We start from the raw sequence: 21491 nt of genomic DNA on the forward strand, positions 1-21491 counted from the left end.
GGCTGCAGCCACGCTCATTGTAGAGTTGACATAGTGACTATTTTAAGTTACAACAGCAGTGAAAAAAGTGACTTAAGACCATTTTTCACACTTACAATCTTTGCAGTATCCCCATGGTCACATAATCAAAATTCAGACTCTAGGCCACTGGCATGTATTTATGACAGTTGCAGTGTCCTGAGATCATGTGATCACTGTTTGTGACCTCCTGACAAGCAAAACCAATGGGAAGCCAGATCCACTTAACAACCAGGTAGCTAACTTGCTAACTGCAGTGATTCACTTAACAACTGTGGCAAGAAAGTTTGTAAAATGGGGCGACTCAGTTAACAACTGTCTTGCCTAGCAACAGAAATATGGGGCTCAGTTACGATTGTAAATCGAGGACTATCTGTTTATTGTTAGTATAAATTATGGATGGGCCATTTTTTTCCCCCCACACTGGTAGAGGGATGACATTCAGGCAATCAAGTTGAGTGAGGCCATTTCAGAATCTAGGTTTAGACAAACTATTTGTTTTCCTGCATGCATTTTTCTGTTGTGATGGTTCAGCAAAGAACAGTAGGCAAACAGCTCCATTTGTCTACCTATATTATTCAGGTGAGAATGGATTGAATGGAAACAAAACCAGAAACACACCTTTCCTTTTGTTTAGCTGATCTCCCTTTTAACTAACTCCTCGTATTCAGAGTCGAAGTTGTAATCTGTATTTTATTATTGTCAATCATCCTGAATGCCACTTTTGATGGAAATGAGGGATGTAAATTTAATAAATAGTATCTTGTCGTATCTTCGCCCCAGGCTGCTGATCTCATCATGAATCCATCTTTTACTTTGAAAGAAATTGCTGTGCTAAAAATGCTTCTACTTTACCATTATCATTCCTATGTCATGGGAAAAAATGCTTTTGATGTTACTTTATTGTTTCGTTTCTAAACAACATAGCGTTTGTTTCTGAAGGGTTCTTTTAGCTACTGCTTGGCTTGAAGCAATATAAGGATAATTGAAGATAAACTGTAATAAAACAAAGGTAGCAGTTTTTGGCAAAAGAAATATTCAACACAGATGGACGATTAATGCCCAACAAATAGAGCAGTGTCCCTCTTTTAAATAGCTGAGCATCACTTTTCATAAGTCTCTTGTAGAAAACATACTTATCTACTGTATTGGCAACTGTCCAATGCACAGTGGGTGCTATGATGGTTGTTGTTGTTGAGTCGCAAAGTCATGCCCAAATCTTCGTGACCTGATGTAGCATAGCACAACCCTGTCCTCCACTGTCTCCCAAATTTTGTCCCAATTCACCTTCATTGTGTTGATGACACTGTCTAGCCATCTCATCCTCTGCCCTCCCGTTCTCCTTTTGCCTTCAATTTTTCCCAACATCAGGGTCTGTTCCCCTGGGATTGTTTTACTAACCTGAGGGGGGGTGTTGGGAGGGGGGAGAATAAAAACATCTGATTTCCTCTCAGGAGGGTGGGTTGTATTTTTTTGGAAAATGCTAAATTTTAGAGCTGTGTGGTACTTGGAAATTGATTCTAGAACAGTAACTTGAACCATGTGAGTACAAATGCAATGCCTTTCTACAGCTCTTTAAAGCAGCTGCGTATTTATGGAACAATGGATGCTTTGAGGCAGGGGTAGGCAATCTTGGCTCTTTTATGACTCGTGGACTTCAACTCCCAGAATTCCTGAACCAGGATGGCTCAGCTTGGAAACCTCTCCCTTTCCCCTCAGCATGGCTGGCTCAGGAATTCTGGGAGTTGAAGTCCACGAGTCATAAAAGAACCAAAGTTGCCTACCCCTGCTTTAAGGAGTTGAATGGAAGTGCTTTTTTTTCCCCCCAGACCCTCATGCCCCAAAGGATTTTTTTTTGCAGTCAAATCCTGAGTCCTACTAGACTATGATTCCACCCCCCAAATTTTTTTTTCTTCCCTTATTTAGAGCAATTTATGCTTTTTCCCAGGGCCATATACCACATTTATTATCTTTAGATTTTTATGTATATTATTCAGTTTCATCTTTACATTAGAGAACATGATCAAGATGGCTAAATATAGAAAAAGAAGGGAAAACCCCATTCCACACCCAATCAGACACATAGACGCATAGCAAACTTAAAAACAAAACTTCCTTCAAAGAGTTTCTTTTCTAAAGTTGCTTCGCAGTTAGCAGTCAGAGATTTCAACCCCTTGTGTTATTTTTCTATCCCATTTATCTTCACATACTTCAGTGTGGCACATAAGTATTTTATTTAAGTACTTGTTGTAAGTTAGAAAGTTATAAACCAGGAGAGTTCAGTATGGTATCATCTAGGATGGATTGGTCCTCATCTTCTATCATTCTAAAACAATCTGGCAAAAAGGTTTAAAGGCCAAGAATCTGAAGGTCACTGGATTGGAGTGTCCCAAATATTCTATCTATTTTTGTGTGGGTCTGCCCATCATATGAGTTCATCATTAAAGATCTTCTTCCAATTCCAGCTCCTTCTATGCTGAAACTTTGTCCTGTTTTTAGTTTCAATTTTTACACTCACACATACTGCCGCCACATAAATTACAGTTTGCTCAAGATTGAAGAGATAACAGCAGACAAGGAATGACAATAAAACAGTCTTTGACGGAAGCTTGCCCAGATGGTTTGGCGTTTAACAGGAGAGTGCAGAAGAATAGTCAAAATTCAGTCCAGGCTTCCAAAAGTCAGGTCAGGATTGTCAGACAATCCAGAGGTCAGAATTTCACAAGCAGAGTCCCCACACACATCAAGCAGGAGCTGAAGATCAGAAAGTTGCTTCCAACAAGGGATCATGGGGCAGGCTGCATTAATCAAGATATATACTCCTTTGCTTGGCAAGGAGCCTCATAAAACATCTCTACTCTGTCTTCCTCTTCACTGACTAGGCACGGGGGGGGATGAGTGGTCCAACATCCTCATCATCTGAATGTTCCAACTGCTCAAGTGGTACCTATGTTTGATCAGCCTCTGGCGATTCTTGGCTTTGTATTTCCTGAGATTTGACATCCCTCAGGTTTTGTTGAAGCAGTTTCTTCACATTTAGAATCAGCACCTGAATCCTGGGCCATGACAGGCTTGATCCGAGTTAGGAAACACATAGTCCATGTCTATGGAGATTCTCAGTTATCCAAGTCATGGTTGTCCCAAAGGTGCTTTTTTTCAAAAGGCCACTGGACTTTGTTTTTTCCTTGAAGACGTTTCACTTCTCATCCGAGAAGCTTTTTCAGTTCTTCTTCACTTCTCCTCCAGAAGCTTCTTCAGATCTTCAGTTCAGAACAGAAGAAGCTTCTTGGCTGAGAAACGAAACGTCTTCAAGGAAAAACAAAGTCCAGTGGCCTTTTGAAAAAGCACCTTTGGGACATAGTACTCCAGTTGTCGCTGAATTACCACTCCCAGTATGTATGTATGTATGTATGTATGTGTGTATGTATGTGTGTATGTATGTATGTATTTATTTATTTATAATGAGACTTGTATGCCGCCCTATCTCCCGAAGGACTCAGGGCGGCTAACAACAATAAAATACAATAAATACAAATATTAAAAAAAGAATTAAATTATGTCGAAGTCCCACTAAAACCAATAAAAACATTTAAAATCATAATTAAAAACCCCATTATCATCAGTCCAGGTCGGCCTGTTGGAAAAGATATGTCTTAAGGTCACGGCGAAAGGACCGGAGGTCTGGGGCCATCCGGAGCTCCCGGGGGAGCTGATTCCACAAAGTAGGTGCCCCAACAGAGAAGGCCCTCCCCCTGGGGGTCGCCAGCCGACATTGTCTGGCCGACGGCACCCTGAGGAGGCCCTCTCTGTGCGAGCGCACTGGGCGATGGGAAATCGTTCCTGGCAGCAGACGGTCCAATAGTATCCCTTACTATTGACTATGCATAGTGAGACTAGGAGACATAGCCCAAAGGGTTCCTCCCTTCCTTTTGAGTTAAAAATAGAATCCTCTCTAGTAGCAATAATGCTGTCAATATTATCTTTCTGATTTCTTGGCTCCATCTGTTCTATCTCCTTGTATCCTTAATGACAAATTAATATGCATCTGCTCTTAATTGCTGTCTTTCTGACTCTTTTTTCCCCCCTGTTCTGTTATTTAATTTTGTAAGTTATTGGTTTGACTTCTTTCATTATCCCTGGTACTTTGGATTGTTAAATTCGTGGCTGTAAGTACCTCAAGGAGAATAGTGATGGATTGAAAAGATGTTAAAAATGTTGATGTCTTTGCCTGTATAGTTCCTTAGTTGCTTATGAATCACAGCACCTGTGTAGTGGAATGCCTTTTTATCTCTTCATCGTGGGTTGTGAAATTCGAAAGGCGATACTTCTGTTGGATGAACAAACAGTTGTGCATTTACGATAAGAGCAGGGTCCTTGGTTGTTTTGATATTTTACAAACATTACGTTTTTACAAAGAACATAAAACTAATAAAAAGAGAGGGAGGGATGGAGGAAGGAAGGAAGGAAGGAAGGAAGGAAGGAAGGAAGGAAGGAAGGAAGGAAGGAAGGAAGGAAGGAAGGAAAGAAACAGAAAGAAAATTAGAAATGAGCTTTCAATTTACTTTATAGCAAATATAAGTATAATTATACAATTATCTCTTCCTCTTGGTCATTTGGATATGAGTTCTGCCAGGAGGGTTGTTCATCTCTTAATTTTATTTTTACTTATTTAGTTTTTGTACCCCACCTTTATTATTTTTACAAAAAAGGCAGCGAACATGTTCAACACACCTTCTTCCTCCTGTTTTCCCCACAACAACGTCCCTCTGAGGTGGGTTGGGATGAGAGGGGGTGACTGGCCCAAAGTCACCCAGCTAAAGTGGAACTTGAACTCACGGCCTCCCTCTTGTAGTGCTTTAACCACTAGACCAAACTGGCTTATTGAAGCCATTTTGCTTAACTCATTGTTTGCCAAACTGCTGAATTGCTGAAGCTGAGCTAAAAATGCAGCGTTGGTCCTTCTTTATTGATAACTCTTGTGTTGGTGCTACCCTTGAGTGATAGGAATAGTCTTCCCGCTGATTCATACAGACAGGTTTCCACTGAACCGACAACATCTCAGGACGATGCAATTTGGGCTGGTGCTTGTACTAACTTTGAGGAGACAAAAGAAAAAGTTTGAGCTTTGTTGCCTTTCTGTCAAATCAACACCAAAAAAAAATCTGTTCCATTCCCTCATTTTGCAAACTCCTTCAGAGTTCTAAAATAGAGAGGTTATTTCTCTCCCTCCCCACCACTAATGCACAAAATAGAATTGCATTTCATTATGTGGTGTTCTTAGGTAGTTTTTCTTCCCACCTCCTTGAATGTGTTTTAAGAGGCCAGCATACAAGAGAGTGCTATATTAGTGCATTATTCCGACAACAAACAGGCACTGTTCTGTTGCTACCTGCTTGGCCATTGTTCTCCGTTGTGTGTGCTTTGCGGTGGTATTTGGATGGCTTCCTGCCCTCGGCTAGCACAAAAAGGCATTTCTGTTACAATGGCCCCTAACCACACAATGACGGCATTAAGGATTTATGTGGAGGTTTCATTATTTCCCCCTCTTTTGTTCCTTGTAGGATGTCTTCCAAGCAACCAGCTTCTCCGTATGGGGAAGCAGATGGAGAGGTAGCCATGGTGACAGGCAGACAGAAAGTGGAAGAGGAAGACAGTGGCGGCCTCCCAGCCTTTCACCTTCCTTTGCATGTGAGTTTTCCCAACAAGCCCTATTTTGAGGAATTTCAGCCAGTTTCTCTGCTGACGCGAGAGCCTTGCGGCCTTAGGACTCCTTCCTCCCAGCAAAACACCATGGTAGGTCTCCTCCAGACTCTGTTGTGCGTTTGCGTGGCCTTCGCACTCCCCCTGGGCACCTAAAGATCTCTCCTTTTATTGCCTCAAGTCACTTTGCCACTGGCATGGATGGAACAACTCACAACAATGAGGAAACTCTGAGCCGTTTCCATTGTGGATGAAAACGCCATTTTGCTCGGCTCCTATTTGAGTTCCAGGTCTCTCCACTTGTGCCCTGTTTTAGATAGCAATCACTATGTGTGAAATGTTCAAATCGTTATTATTATTTTATTTATTTATTAAATTTTTAGGCCAACCCGTTCCCCTACAAGGTGACTCTGGGCGGATATTATTATTCCCTTGGTAGAAGTAAAAACAGCACGCATCTTGTCTACTTCTCAAGTATGAAGTGGCCAAACAGAGTTCTTTTCCACGGTCTGATCCAAACAAATGTGGAAATGTACAAATTAGGGCACACTTTATATCTTAGTAATTCACGTATTAGGTTGTGTTTTTTTTCCCTGCAGCTATGCAGAGGAGTCCCAGATGCCTTTATCTTTTCTATGATGTTTTCATCTCTATTTATTTCTGTAGAATAACAGATTTGGTATCCCCATGCATTTACAACTAACAAACAAGTACTTGGTAACCCTGAAGTTTGCAAATGTATACAAGTCTTTCAGACTTTTTTTTTCTTTTTTTTGCTAATTCTGTCTCAGAACAAAAGGACAAAAAATAATAATCCCTCAAAACAGACCAGCTAGAAGTAAAAGGGAATATAGAATATTGGCTTGCCATAAGCCAAGGGGAGAAAATGTGCTTAGTTTACATATTCTTGTAGACTTACTTCATATTATTTACAGGACAATGTGGAAATCACGTTTCTCTGATTTTTATGCAGACTTGATCCTGCTTTAAAATTTTGTGCATGAGGGAAAAGTAGATACCAAAATGTCGATACATTTGTGAAAACCATGCACAACGATGCATTATAATTTAGGAGAAATGTTTGCAAAGAAATACTGACCTCTGACAGAGAGGCTGCAGAAATGTATGTATACATCAAAGAAATGCAAGTTTTTTTTTAAGAAGATACTTTAAATTGATGCAGAAATAGCTTAAATTATATTTAAGAAAGGAGAATAGGAAACTCTGGGAAACCCACTGACACATTCATCAATTGCTAGTGATTGAAGAAAACCAGGGATTTGCAAATAGAACCAGAGTTGGTTGGAGAGAATTGTGTAACAGATAACCTTAAATACCAACACTTTGTTGCAGATTCTCCTTTTTAATATCTGAAGGCATCCCTGTCCACTGTCCATCCTCTTTTATTAGCCATGATCTCACGGTGCTCTTGTTTCAAAATTTGTCCCTATGAAGCAGAGGCAGGAGTACCTGGCAACCTTTTAGGAAAACCTTGCCTGATATTTCTCGTTGCTAAACTTTATTTAGAAATGTCTTTGCAACTGGTCCCAAGCTCTAGTCTAGCCAACTTGCTTTCTTCCCTAAATAAAAGCATTTAAGCAAACTGGAGACGCTGAACAGGATCTTGAACCAGACAATCACCAAAGAATCCTAGAGATCCAATCACTGGTAAAGTCATAAATGAAAGGATGGATCAAAACATTTGGCCTCCTGGACTGGTGTCCATTGTATTCAAGTGGAGAGTTTTGGAGATAACTAGTTTGAATTAGCCGTGATGGTAGAGCATGATAAATTCAGGTGATAAGCCATTCCTTTCTGCTGCTGTTATTTTTTTTAATTCATTTTCACAAGTTTATTATTTGGAGAGCCAGTTTGTTCTAGACTGGTTATAGCACCAAGCTAGAAAGCGGGAGACCATGAGTTCAAGTCCCACCTTAGGCATGAAAAGCCGTCTGGGTGAGTTTGGGCCAGTTACACACTCTCAACCCAAGCTTCCTCAGAAAATTGTTGTTGTTGGGAAAATACATGGAAAGGAGTATTGTGTGTGTTTGTTGTCTTGAGTTATTTGTAAAAATAATAAAGGAGATAGATAGATAGATAGATAGATAGATAGATAGATAGATAGATAGATAGATAGATAGATAGATAGATAGATATAGAGACATGGTTAAAACAACTTCCTAATGTGCAATCAGCCCAGGTTCGAATCTCAGAAGGGTATGGCTGACTGATGAGAACAAATAAGTTTGAAATGCATATCAGTCTCCCTTAATTCTTTGTTAGCAATCCAAAAAAAATTACACACACACACAGAGAGAGAGAGAGAGAGAGAGAGAGAGAGACAGACAGACAGACAGACAAACATAGATAGATATGCTAACAAATACAACTAGTCCTCGACTTATGCTCACAATTGAGTTCAACATTTCTGTTGCTAAGTCAAACATTTGTTAAGTGAATTTTGCCCCATTTTATGATCTTATGCCACAGTTGTTAGGTGAATCACTGCAGCTGTTAAGTTAGTAACATGGTTGTTAAATGAATCTGGCTTCCCCATTGACTTTGCTTGTCAGAAGATCGCAAAAGACGATCACCTGACCCCAGGACATTGCAACCGTCATAAATATGAGTCAGTTACCAACCATCCGAATTGTGATCACGTGACCATGGGGATGCGGCAACGGTTGCAGGTGTGAAAAAGTGTTATAAATCCCTTTTTTTCCCCAGTGCCGTTGTAACTTTGAACGGCCACGAAATGAACCGTTATAAGTCGAAAACTACCGGTACCTCTCCAATATAGGGAGTCAGTTCCTTATTTTTCTTTTATTTCTTCCTGACAGTAAAACATAAATATCCCCTTTCTTTCTCTCTTGCCTTCTTCCCCTCTGCCAAGCCCTTTTTTTAGAACACGTGGTTTCTGTCTCCTGTTTCCTATATGAAAAGCAAAGAATTCAACCATGCTGTGTGTCATTTTTCTCAATAAAGGTGGTGTGCTAATAATCTTTCTCCGTGAAGTATCTTTTCAGAAGTATAACCTGCCTGATGGCTAAGGATATGTTTGGAAGGGAATGTATGCATAGGCTGTAATTTCACCTCGAAAAGAGGAAACCCATGCGGGCAACGAATGTCATCAATCCTTTAATATCTACACTTGTTACGGGTCTGTTAGGTTTCCATTACAAGCATTTGCAGTCTCCCCCTCCTCCTCCTCCTCCTCCCCCTCCTCCTCCTCCTCCTCCTCCTCCTCCTCTCCTCGGGATGGTTTCAGAATAAGGAAAGTTTCTGAGGAGAAACACAAGAGGCATAAACTACATTTTGAATAAGGATGGAGCGTTGTTTTAACATTTCTAAAGGAAACAAAGGGAGAGACAAGGCAAGGGCATGTGTGGGAGAAGTCCAGATAATGCTTTCCTTCCATTCATTGTCTTTAACAAGAATCTGTCAGAAACCCAAGCTCAATCAAGCAGAAAGAACTGGAATTTAAAAGAGTTTTAGATAGAGGAGAAAGCAACATGGTCAGATTCATTGATCCATGGATAGGGCTCGGAGTATTAAGTTCTCAAAACTTGGCTTCAGTCTCTGTACATTCAACTATTGTAGTGTTAAATCAGGCTGGACGTTTCTTCATTTTGACGTTGCCCTCATCATTAACCACAAAGTAGACAGGTCCAACATGGTTTTTCTCTTGTGGAAATACCTGTACGTATTGAATTCTCAGCAGGGGGTGAGGGGATGGGCTAAGAAAAGTCAGGCCAGGTTAGTTCTTGAGATGGGATACTTCCAGGAAACGCTGGGTCTGGAGAGTAAGACTGGGAAATCCCAAAAACATAGCAAGAAGCCACCACTTCTAGGCTGTGCCAGGAAAACTCTATGAACATGTTTTATGACATGACAAAGACTTGAACCTGGCTCAGTGGTAAGTCCATCCAAGCATGTTGTGTATGGCTTACAACACCAATTGAGGTGGTGATTTAAGTGAGTCACACCCAATTTTATGACCTTTATGCCATGGTTGTTAAGTGAGTCACTGCAGTTATTAAATGAGTCATGCAGTCTTTAAGCAAATCCGGCTTTCCCCATTGACTTTGCTGGTCAGAAGGTGACTGGGAAGGTTGTAAATGACAATCAGATGACTCCAGGATACTGCAACCATTGTAAATATATGCCGGATTGGTCAAGCAACCAAATTTTGATCACACAACCATGGGGATGCTGCGTTAGTTTTAAGTATGAGGATTGCTCCGCGGTACCGACCAGCTGTCTGTTGGCTTTCCGGAGGGTCCCGGCTGTTTGGAGGACTTTGGGGAGAGCCGTGCAGGCCCGGAAGAACTGGCAGAGCCTTGTGCTGTGCTTTTCGGCTCCGACCAGCTGTCTGTGCCCCGTGGTGCCGATCAGCTGTTGTCGGAGCCCGGAACAACTTGATGGAGCCGGTGACCTTGAGGAGAACCTTCCAGTTGCTCAGGAGCCGGATGCTGGTTGAGTTACAACTTCCATTATGAACTACGGTTTGGAGCAGCGTCAGCGTTTTAAGCTGGAGTGGTGGAGACGGCCCTGGTTGGCGTCTGAGACGGTTGGCGGTGAGGGGATTGGAGTGCCGCGACCGTCTTGGTACGGTGACTATGGCTGGGTGGAGTATGGACTTTTATGCCTGGACATCTGGAGGCATGGACTATTATAGTTCACTGGACCATATCCTTGAGCCCCACTCCGTGACTTTACGGGTTTTTTACCCTAATCCATCTCGCTGACTGGTTTACCTCTATTGTCCTCCCTTTTTCCTTTCCCCCTGGGCTGTGGAAGGCGCCGGGTGTATAACCACTGTGAGAGAGTGGTTATGAGCTAAGAGTTTCCATCTGTTCCGTCTTAGAGGTGAGAGCTCTAGGCGGTATCTCTTTCCCCGGCTGCATATTTCAGGCTGCTCCCCGGGTTCTGACCGTTGTGAGAGAACGGGGATTGTCCCGGGGTTACCCAGCTCTAGTGGCAGAAGAGCTGGGTTTGCAGTCTGGATGCTCTCCTTCCATTTTTAAGATCCTCCCATTTTATTTATTCGATCTGGGTCTGTTTTGCTGTACTATCCAATTTTACTATGGTCTTGAGATACTCCAGCACGGTTTTACTCGCTCTCAGGGGTGCCCCCCCATCCTGGGAGCGACCCGCCTTATCTTTTAATTCACCTCTTGATGACGGGTCTGACTGTTGGGACCCTGAGAGATGGCCGGGCAGAAACAGGGGCCTAAGATATAAATTTAACAAGAGGCCCCTGATTACTTTTTTAGCTAAATTTTTTGTAGGGTTAGGGAGGGGGGAGGGTTGTGGTTGGTTGGAGAGGGGGGGCAATCCGCCAACTGCTGTTCAGACCAGGCCTAGGAGAGATCGCGTTGAGAGGGAGCCGGGGTCGGTCATCTCTGGAGCTCTGGAGCGGGTCGTGGGATTGCCAATTCCCACGACGATAGGGAATGGCTGCAGGTGTAAGATCAGAGGGCCGTATCGACCTCCGGGAGGGCCTCTCCGCTATCTTCAAGCGGTGAGGCGCTCCGACCCTCTGCCTTCGACCCAAGGTTCTGGGAGCGGGGATGTGCAGCCACCTGAGCTCCGACTGGTGTACCTAAATGCCAGGTCCGTTGCTAATAAGGCTCCCCTCGTCCGGGATCTAGTTGAGGGTGAGCAAGCGGACCTGGCTTGCATTACGGAAACCTGGTTGGGCCCAGAGGGTGGTATCCCCCTGGTGGATCTCTGCCCACCAGGCTTCCGGGTGCTGCACCGGCCTCGGACTCAGGGTAGGGGTGGGGGAGTGGCTGTGGTTATGAGGGAGACCTTATGCCCGCAGGAGGCCACCGTTCCTCAGATAGTCGGGTGTGAATCTCTCTTATTGAGGTTTGGTCCTAGGGCGCAGTTGGGCTTGCTTCTCACGTACCTTTCGCCTAGTCGCGTAGCAGCAGCCCTGCCCGAGCTTCTCGATATCCTCTCAGGGCTGGTGATTGAGTTTCCTAAACTTATGGTTTTGGGAGACTTCAATCTACCATCCCTGGGAGGAGCATCTGAGTTAGCTCGGGAGTTCATGGCTTCCATGACGGCCATGGACCTGACGCAGGTAATTCATGGACCGACCCATGAGGGAGGCCACACCCTTGACTTGGTTTTCATATCTGGTCGGTGGTTAGATGATCTTGGTGGGGGCTCTCCAATTGTTATGCCCCTGTCATGGACCGATCATCATCTCCTGCGGCTGGTCTTCCGTTTTGCCACTCCCCACCGTGGGGTTGTTGAGCCAACTAGATGGTTCCGCCCCAGGCGCTTAATGGACCCTGAGAGGTTTCAGGCAGCGCTGGGGGCCCCACCTGCCTCCCCAGCTCACAGCTCGGCGGATGCCTTAGTGGAGGCCTGGGAAAGGACGGCCACGGAGGCACTTGACCGAGTTGTACCCTTGCGGCCCCTGACCCGGCGCAGATCCCAATGGGCTCCATGGTTCTCCGCGGAGCTCCGGGAGATGAAGCGTCGGAGACGGGGCCTAGAGAGCGTCTGGAGGTCCAGCCGATCTGAATCCGACCGATTGCGACTAAGAACCCATATTAGGTCTTATCTCGCTGCGATGAGGGTAGCGAGATCTAACTACTTCGCTGCCCTCATCGCGTCCGCAGATAATCGCCCGGCCGCCCTGTTTAGGGTGACCCGCTCCCTCCTTAACCAGGAGGTTAGTGGGGATCCCTTGCAGGGACGTGCCGAGGAATTTAGTCAACATCTGTCGGACAAAATCGCTCGGATTTGGACCGGTTTGGACTCCGACTGGGCAGTATCGGACGATCAGGACACGAGCGATCTTGTCGATGTCACCTGGGAGGAGTTCGATCCTGTGACTCCGGAGGAAGTGGACAGGATCATGGGGAGGCTGAGCTCCACCACATGTTTATTGGACCCGTGCCCTTCCTGGCTGGTTTATGCAGCCCGGGAGGGGACACGAGGCTGGTTCCAGGCGGTTATAGCTGCTTCTTTGAGTGAGGGTAGTTTTCCCGCCGCCCTGAAAGAGGCGGTGGTGAGACCTCTCCTCAAGAAGCCTGCCTTGGATCCGGCTGTTTTGAATAACTTTCGTCCGGTCTCCAACCTTCGCTTCCTTGCGAAGGTTGTTGAGAGTGTGGTGGCGCATCAGCTCCCTCTGGTCCTGGATGAAGCGGATTATCTAGACCCGTACCAATCGGGCTTCAGGCCTGGGTACAGCACGGAGACGGCATTGGTCGCGCTGGTGAATGATCTCTGGAGGGCTCGGGACAGAGGATACTCCTCTGTTCTAGTCCTATTAGACCTCTCAGCGGCTTTCGATACCATCGACCATGGTATCTTGCTGCGGCGTCTCAGGGGATTGAGAGTGGGAGGCACGGTTCTTCAGTGGTTCTCCTCCTATCTCCTGGGACGCTCGCAGTCGGTGTTGACAGGGGGGCAGAGGTCGACCGCGAGGCCTCTCGCTTGTGGAGTCCCTCAGGGGTCGGTCCTCTCGCCCCTTCTGTTCAACATCTATATGAAACCGCTGGGCGAGATCATTCGTGGTTTTGGAGTTGGGTACCATCAGTATGCTGATGATACCCAACTTTTCATTTCGACCCCAAACCACCCCAGTGATGCCCTCGACGTGATGTCCCGGTGCCTGGATGGGGAGGAACAGGCTTCGTCTCAACCCTGACAAGACGGAGTGGCTGTGCGTACCGGCATCTCGGGATATTCAGGATATCCCACCCCTCATTATGGGGGGTGAGTCATTATCTCCTGTAGATAGGGCTTGCAACTTGGGAGTCCTCCTAGATTCACAGCTCTCTTTAGAAGACCATATTGTAGCTGTAACTAGGGGGGCGTTCGCCCAGGTTCGCCTGGTGCGCCAGTTGCGGCCCTATCTAGACCGGGATGCCTTGCGCACGGTCACTCATGCGCTCGTGACCTCTCGTCTTGATTACTGCAACGCTCTCTACATGGGGCTACCCTTGAAGACCACTTGGAGGCTCCAACTGGTACAGAATGCAGCCGCGAGAGTTGTATCGGGGGTCTCCCGATACTCCCGTGTTACACCTTTGCTCCGCGAGCTGCATTGGTTACCAGTTGTCTTCCGGGTGAGGTTCAAGGTGTTGGTAATGACCTACAAAGCCCTCCATGGCATGGGTCCAGAATACCTTGGGGAGCACCTGCAGCCGGCGTCATCTTCCCTCCGCCCAGTACGCTCCCACAGAGAGGGCCTCCTCAGGGTGCCGCCAGTCAAAGAATGCCGACTGGTGACCCCCAGGGGGAGAGCGTTCTCTGTGGGTGCACCGGATTTATGGAACCATCTTCCGGTAGAGCTCCGGATGGCGCCCGATCTCCGCTCCTTCCGGCGCGACCTTAAAACCCATCTCTTTAACGAAGCGGGCCTGGCCTGATGGGACGGGGTGGGATTGTTACTATGATTTTAATTTTAAATTTGTATTATTATGGGCACTGTTTAATCATGTTTTAATAATTTTAATTTTTTTGTACCTGTTTTTATGTATTGCCCTGTTAACCGCCCTGAGTCTCTTGAGAGAAGGGCGGTATATAAATTAAATTAATAAATAAAATAAATAAATAAATTGCTAGCTTGTAAGTCACATTTTTCAAGGCAGTTGTAACTTTGAAACGGTCTCTAAATGAATGGTTGTAAGTTGAGGACTACCTATATAGAATGATCCCCCATGAAATACATCCTCTACTTCTTTCTTATCCAGGTTTGAATTTTTCCTTTTCCACTGCAGTGGTCCAAGATTTTCCAGGATTTAATTTGCTGAGGACAGATAGGCAAAAACAGAGCGATCTATTCCCATACTGCTATGCTGCTTGTTTTGGGTTCACATTACATCCAAAACATCACGAACCATTTCTAGTTAAATACAGGTAGTCCTCAACTAAGGATCACAATGGAGCCCAAAGTTTCTGTTGCTAAGTGAGGCAGTTGAATTCTGTCCCGTTTTACAACCTTTCTTGATGCAGTTGTGAATCACTGCAGTGGTAAGTTAGTAGCATCGTTCTTAAGTGAATCTGGCTTCCCCATTGGCTTTGCTTGTCAGAAGGTCACAAAAAGTGATCACATGACCTCGGGACACTGGAACCGTCATAGATACATGCCAGTTGCCCAGCATCCAATTTTTTTTTATTGAAAAGTTTTACAATACATTTTTAAATACAAAAAACTTCCTCCTCCCCCTCCCCTCTCCCCAACCCTCCCCTCCCCCCTCCCCGACTTCCCAGAGCTGAATACAGGGTATAGTGATACAAACATAAGCTAGAATATGCTAACAACAAAAATAAGACAATAAATTCTATCGCACTTTAACTCTCCATAGTCATAATTATATTACTAACAGATAACAAATAACTAATAATACATCATATAAAACCACTACTTATTCACATGCTAAATGAAACTTTTTAGTCCCATATTTATTCTGAATATATTCAATCCATCTTCTCCATTCCACAATATATCTCTGTTGCGATTGTTCTTTCAAATATGCTGAAATCTTTGCCATTTCCGCCAAGTTAGAGACTTTCAAAGTCCACTCTTCTATAGTCAGCAGTTCCTCCTTCTTCCAATATTGCGCTACTAAAAGTCTTGCTGCCGAGCCCAGCATCCAAATTTTGATCACGTGGCCTTGGGGATGCTGCAACGGTTGTAAGGGTAAAAAACGGTTATACCTCACTTTTCCCAGTGCTGTTGTAACCTTGAATGGTCACTAAATGAACTGTTGTAAGTCAAGGACTACTTGTGTGCATGTGAGTGTACACATACATACACACACACGAACACAGACAGAGAGAGTAATTGTGATGGGACAATGGAGAGTGCTGTGAACGCCAGCTTAGTTATTGTGCCAGTTTTAATAATGAGATCTTTTTTTTTTCATTGTTTGGGGAAAACCGTCTCCTTCCACTCTAGACAAAAGTGTAATTACTTTTGAACGATGTGGAATGTGATCTGCCTAAATAGCATGGCAGATAGATTTGCAAAAGATTCAGATACGGCTGGCTACAATGCCATATGCGAAGCACTGCAATAAGGCATAGTTAATACGGAGCATAATTATGCATTTCTGCGTACAGCACATCCATTTACACGCACTCACAATTTCACCATGTCAGCTTGATGTTGTTCCCTTTGTAAGAGGCAGGCCAGCTTCCCAGAACAATTGAACAGCTAAAATTCAGCAAATAACGGCGCGGTAAAAGTTTGCAATTGTTCTACTTCAATGTCTTCTCCCCCATGCTAAATTGATATTTATCTTATGATGGAATTACGTTGTTGCAAACATTATTGCTCTAAATGTCATCTGCAGAACAGCACTTGAAAGCTGTTTCCCATACGCATAATTTTAGTCTTGAAAACTGGAGTCTGATATTTCTGCATTGAGTGCGTACACTCACATTGTCTTACAAAATTACTCCAGGGTGTTACTTGAATAAACAAGACAACTCTTGGGCATTGAGAAGAGAGAGAGAGAGAGTAGAGATTGTGCAAAGCACACACCTTTTCTTCTTGTACTCTGGTTTTACTCCCTTTCCCCTCCCCCCCGTTTATCCAGCTACCTTTTTATTTTCAGAACAGCCTTTTGTGATCAATTAGGCCAAGGATGGGGAACGATGGCCCTTTTATGACTTGTGGACTTCAATGTCCAGAATTCCTGAGTGAGCCGAAATTCCTGCTTGGGAATTCTGGGCGTTGAAGTCCACAAGTCACAAAGGGGCCATCATTCCCTTTCTCTGGATTAGACCAACCGGAGGAAAAAGAGAGAAATCAATTAAGGAGCTCTATGGATTAAGTGTTGAGTTTGGAATTCTCTAGTTCTTCTCTGACACTCAACCCAGAATATAAATCTTGTGCAATTTAGTGCCCTTCAGATAATGTTGAATCCAAAATGCCGTAGCCCCCTTCCAGACACTATGGCCTTATAATCTAGGAACTAGGGACACTACGATCCAGCACACCTATAGGCATCAGATTAAGCAAGTAGTATTCCGTTGCATTGATTTTCATTACAGATGACAGTATAGCACAGGGGTAGGCAACCTTGGCTCTTTTATGACTTGTGGACTTCAACTCCCAGAATTCCTGAGCCAGCTATGAATTGGTTGCCTACCCCTGGTATAGCACATAGAACGTAGAATAATAGGATTGGATGGGAGCTTGGAGGTGTTCTAGTCCAACCCCCTGCTCAAGCAGGAAACCCTATAACATTTTAGACAAATGGCTGTCCAGTGATGGAGCATCCACAGATTCTGGAGGCAGGTTGTTCTACTGATTGTTCTACTGATTAATTGTTCTAACTGTCAGGAAATTTCTCCTTATTTCTCCTTTGCTTCACTCTTTTATGGTCTTTTACCCACTACTTCTTAAGGGACGTGGTGGCTCAGTGGGTTAGGACTCTGAGCTTGTCGATCAGAAGGTCGGGAGTTTGGCGGGTCGAATCCCAAGTGCCGTGTAACAGAGAGAGCGCCTGTTACTCGTCCCAGCTTCTGCCAACCTAGCAGTTCGAAAGCACGTAAAAATGCAAGTAGAAAAATAGGGACCACTACGGTGGGAAGGTAACAGCGTTCCGTGCGCCTTTGGCGTCTAGTCATGCCGGCCACATGACCACGGAGACGTCCTCGGACAAGCGCTGGCTCTTCAGCTTTGAAACAGAGATGAGCACCGGCCCCTAGAGTTGGAAACGACTAGCACGCATGTGTGAGGGAACCTTTACCTTTACCTTTACCCATTACTTCTTATCCTGCCCTCAGGTGCTTTAGAGAATAGGTTGACTCCCTAAAGGTTGACTCAACTGTGACTGTCCCTCGAGTACTGGAAGACACTTATTACGTCCGCCCTAATTTTTTTCCTCTTTGTTAGGCTAAGCATACCTCACTTCCTCAGTTGTTCATCCTACAGTTTAGCCTCCAGACCTCCTATCATCTTTATTGCTCTTCTCTGGACTCTTTCTAAGGTGTCAACGTCTTCCTTGTAGTGACGAATACTGGATGCAGTACTCCAGGTGTGGTCTTATCAGTGCAGTATAAAGCAGTACTATCACTTCATGTGATCTAGAAACTACCCTCAATTGGAGTTGACGGATTTTTCCAAGCTTACCATTTGAGAAACTTAATTTTAATGACTTGAGGTCCAACGAAGTGCCTTTTGAATGCAAAACACCCCTATGTCTCTTAAGCAGGGTCTTTCCCATTGTACAGTACCGATCCCCGAAACAGCCATTCATAGATATTTTGTTGCTTATCCTTTCACTTACTTCAAGCAGAGGTTTCTTCATATTTACACAGGGCAAAGGGATGAAAAATAGGCGGTGTAGTTTATTTCTTTATTTATTAATCAAATCTGTACAGCCGCGTGCCCTACAAAAAAGCAACTCAGGGCAGTGTTTAACAAGCCAACAAAACAACACAAACATAAAAAATATATAGAAACAATCCACATTAAAAGACCAGTTGTAGGAGATGACCAAGCTGAACCTGTGGGAAGAGTCAAATGCGCCATTAGTTTGGAGTCCCTTCGTGCTCACAAGAGATCCAAGTCCTGCCCACCTTGAATTCCATTGGCTCTTATCTACCGCCAATTTGCTTTGGCCTTTAGTAGTTCAGATTCTTGTAGAGAGCTTGACCTTGTAGTAAAGCTATATATTCATTTGAACTGCCTGGACTCCTGATTTCCTGCTCTTAACACCAGTATTATAAAAACACCTATACAAACCCTTAAGAAAGAGTGGATAAGAGGACATTACCCCTTCAGCAATGGAACCATTTAAACCATGGATCCAGTTCCCTGGGAGCCCCAGATCGAATAACATAATCAAGTCCGGAGGGACTTTGGGAATGTCATAAGGGCTGCAGTTGATCTAATTTTGGGAGGAGAATGTTTTATAAAGTGATTGCCACAACAGTGAAGGCACATCTCCTGGAACCTATCAAATGTACTTCTGTAGCTTATGGTACCCAGATACAGGCAATCCTCGACTTTTGTTTAGGGACCATGCAAAGTCACAACAGCACGAACAAAAGTGATTTATGACCACTTTTCATACTTACAACTGTTGCAGCATCCTCACAGTCACATGATCAAAATTTGGACACTTGGCAACTGGCTGACATTTAAGATAAGGTCATCTTTATAAGATAATCTTTATTGTCATTTTTTTTTACTGTGGGCACAATGACACACATCAAAAATGAAATTTAGTTGCCCGCTCTCAAAGTGAAACACATACATGGCACACACCTAAGACATACTATAAACGACATATGTATAGACCCACACCCATACATATGCACATGTTGTTTATAGTATGTTTTAGGTGTGTGTCATGTATGAGTTTTACTTTGAGAGCGGGCAACTAAATTTCATTGTTGATGTGTGCCGTTATGGTGGGTCCTGTGATCACCTTCTGGTGATCAATGGGGAAGCCAGATTCAGTTAACAACTGTGTTCCTAACTTAACAACTGCAGTCATTCACTTAAAAAGTGTGGCAAGAAAGGTCATAAAATGGGGCAAAACTCAGTTAACAACTGTCTCACTTTAGCAACATAGGTTTTGGGCTCAACTGTGGTCAGAAGTCAAGGACTGCCTGTACTGGTTTACTGCCAGATCTAATGAAGTGGGCTCATGTAACCCTAATCTTTTTCATTCCTGAACTAGTAGCAAGAATGAACGTTAAAGTTACAGGGGGATTTTGATTGGGAACTGGGTCTTGGAAGACATTGGCAAAGCTTTGGCTAAAAGGTACAAGAAATGACAATAAGCAAAATTTGGGGAGTGAATCATGGTTTTCTGCCAAATAAGAGTATGCAACCCGGGGTTTTGTTTTTCAGCAGATCATTGAGAATTGTACAAGTGTGAGAAAGAAAATGCATTATACATTCGGTGACTTTTAATTGTTTTATTTTTTTTAATGCCTTTGTAAGCTGCTATATTAAATTGGCTAAATTAAATTAATTTGGAGAAAGCATAAGATCACATGAACAGAATTGAGTTACAGATTGTTAATCAGAGATGTGGAGCTGAATTTTGCTTATCAAAGGCAATGAGAGTAGTATACTGTATGAGGAAAGGAAAACATATGGGAAGAATAGTAAAATCTGTCAGCAATGAATGGACCCTGCATAAGGGTGGGATTTAATATCAGAATGAGAGACCAGTATAAAGGAATATATTGAGGACACGTGGAGACAGGGAGAGAATAAATGAGGGACAAACCACAAAGAAATCCATGGAGAAATAAGTTGGTCAAGGGAAAGGGGAAGATGGAGAAAATAATGGTTGGATAGAATTGATGGAATCCTCAAAAAGAGAACAAGGACCAAAGTTATGTGGATGTGGTAAAAGCAAAGATCATTTGCAAAGGTACTGTATACAGGTAGTCCTCAACTTACAATCATTTCTTTAATGACCATTCAGAGTTTCAGTGTCACTGAAGAAAAAAAAAGATTTGTGACTGGTCCTCACACTTAAAACTGTCACAGCATTGCCACAGTTACTTGACCAAAATTTGTGCGCTTGGCAACCAGCATGTATTTATGTTCGTTGCAGCATCCTGAGATCAGATGATTAACATTTGGAAACCTTCCATTCTATCTTTGACAAGCAATGCCAACTGGGGGCAGGGGGGCTTAATGATCATGTGATTCACTTAGCAACCGCAGCAATTTGTTTAACAACTATGGCAAAAAAAGGTTCTAAAATTGGGTGTGACTCGCTTAACAACTGCCTTGCATAGCAATGGAAATTCTAGTCCCATATGTGGTCTTAAGTCAGGGACTGTCTTTAAAGTAAGACTTGTGGTGTGGCGTAATATATTTAATGTGGGTATTGTCATTATCTTTTGCTTTAACATTGCTTTCCCATTCTGTACTCTGAATAATTTTGCTTACCTAAAGGCAAGAATTTGATGGATAAAATAAAGTTGGAAGGGTCCTTGGAGGTCATCTAGTCCAATCCCCTGCTCAGGCAGGAAACCCTATACCATTTCAAACAAGTGGCTGTCCAGTCTCTTCTTAAAAACTTCCAGTGTTGGAGCATTCAGAGCTTCTGGAGGCAGGTTGTTCCACTGGTTAATTGTTCTAACTGTCAGAAAATTCCTCCTTAGTTCTAGGTTGCTTCTCTCCTTGGTTAGTTTCCATCCGTTGCTTCTTGTCCTGCCTCCAGGTGCTTTGGAGAATAGCTTGACTCCCTCTTCTTTGGGGCAGTCCCTGAGATATTGGAAGGCTGCTATCATGTCACCCCTCGTCCTTCTCTTCATTAAACTAGACATACCCAATTCCAGCAACCGTTCCCTATATGTTTTAGCCTGCAGTCCCCTGATCATCTTTGTTGCTCTTCTCTGTACTCTTTCTAGAGTCTCAACATCTTTTTTACATTGTGGTGACCAAAACTGGATGCAGTATTCCAAGTGTGGCCTTACCAAGGCATTGCAAAGTATTATTAACACTTCATGTGATCTTGATTCTATCTCTTGGTTAATGCAGCCTAGCACTGTGTTGTAAATTCTCAGTCATCCAGATCATGGTTGTCCCAAAGGTGCTTTTTTAAGAGACAGCTGGACTTTCTTTGTTTCGCCTTGTTTGTTTAGAACTGAAGAAGCTTCTTGGATGAGAAGCGAAACATCTTCAAGGACAAACAAAGAAAGTCCAGTTGCCTTTTGAAAAAAGCATTGCCTTTAGGCTGCTACCCGCATTGCCTTTTAGTCTTTTTCATTATATAATACATACTTCAGAACAAGAATTGCACAAACATCTTCTAGTC

General features: G+C 43.7%; 1 protein-coding gene across 2 annotated transcripts in view; it reads left to right on the forward strand.

Annotated features, from left to right (window-relative positions):
* SOX5 (SRY-box transcription factor 5) overlaps window positions 1-21491 on the forward strand; it is a gene marked incomplete at its 5' end in the record, with an annotated part of 509776 nt that overhangs the window by 66260 nt on the left and 422025 nt on the right. For both annotated transcript variants that reach the window (XM_081330567.1, XM_081330566.1), the window contains one exon: window positions 5580-5811. In XM_081330567.1, the coding sequence (XP_081186693.1) occupies window positions 5580-5811 (232 nt within the window). The remainder of the gene's footprint in view (window positions 1-5579; window positions 5812-21491) is intronic.

Source organism: Vipera berus (assembly GCF_964194415.1).
Source record: "Vipera berus genome assembly, chromosome: 6".
NCBI classification, from domain to species: Eukaryota; Metazoa; Chordata; class Lepidosauria; order Squamata; family Viperidae; genus Vipera; species Vipera berus.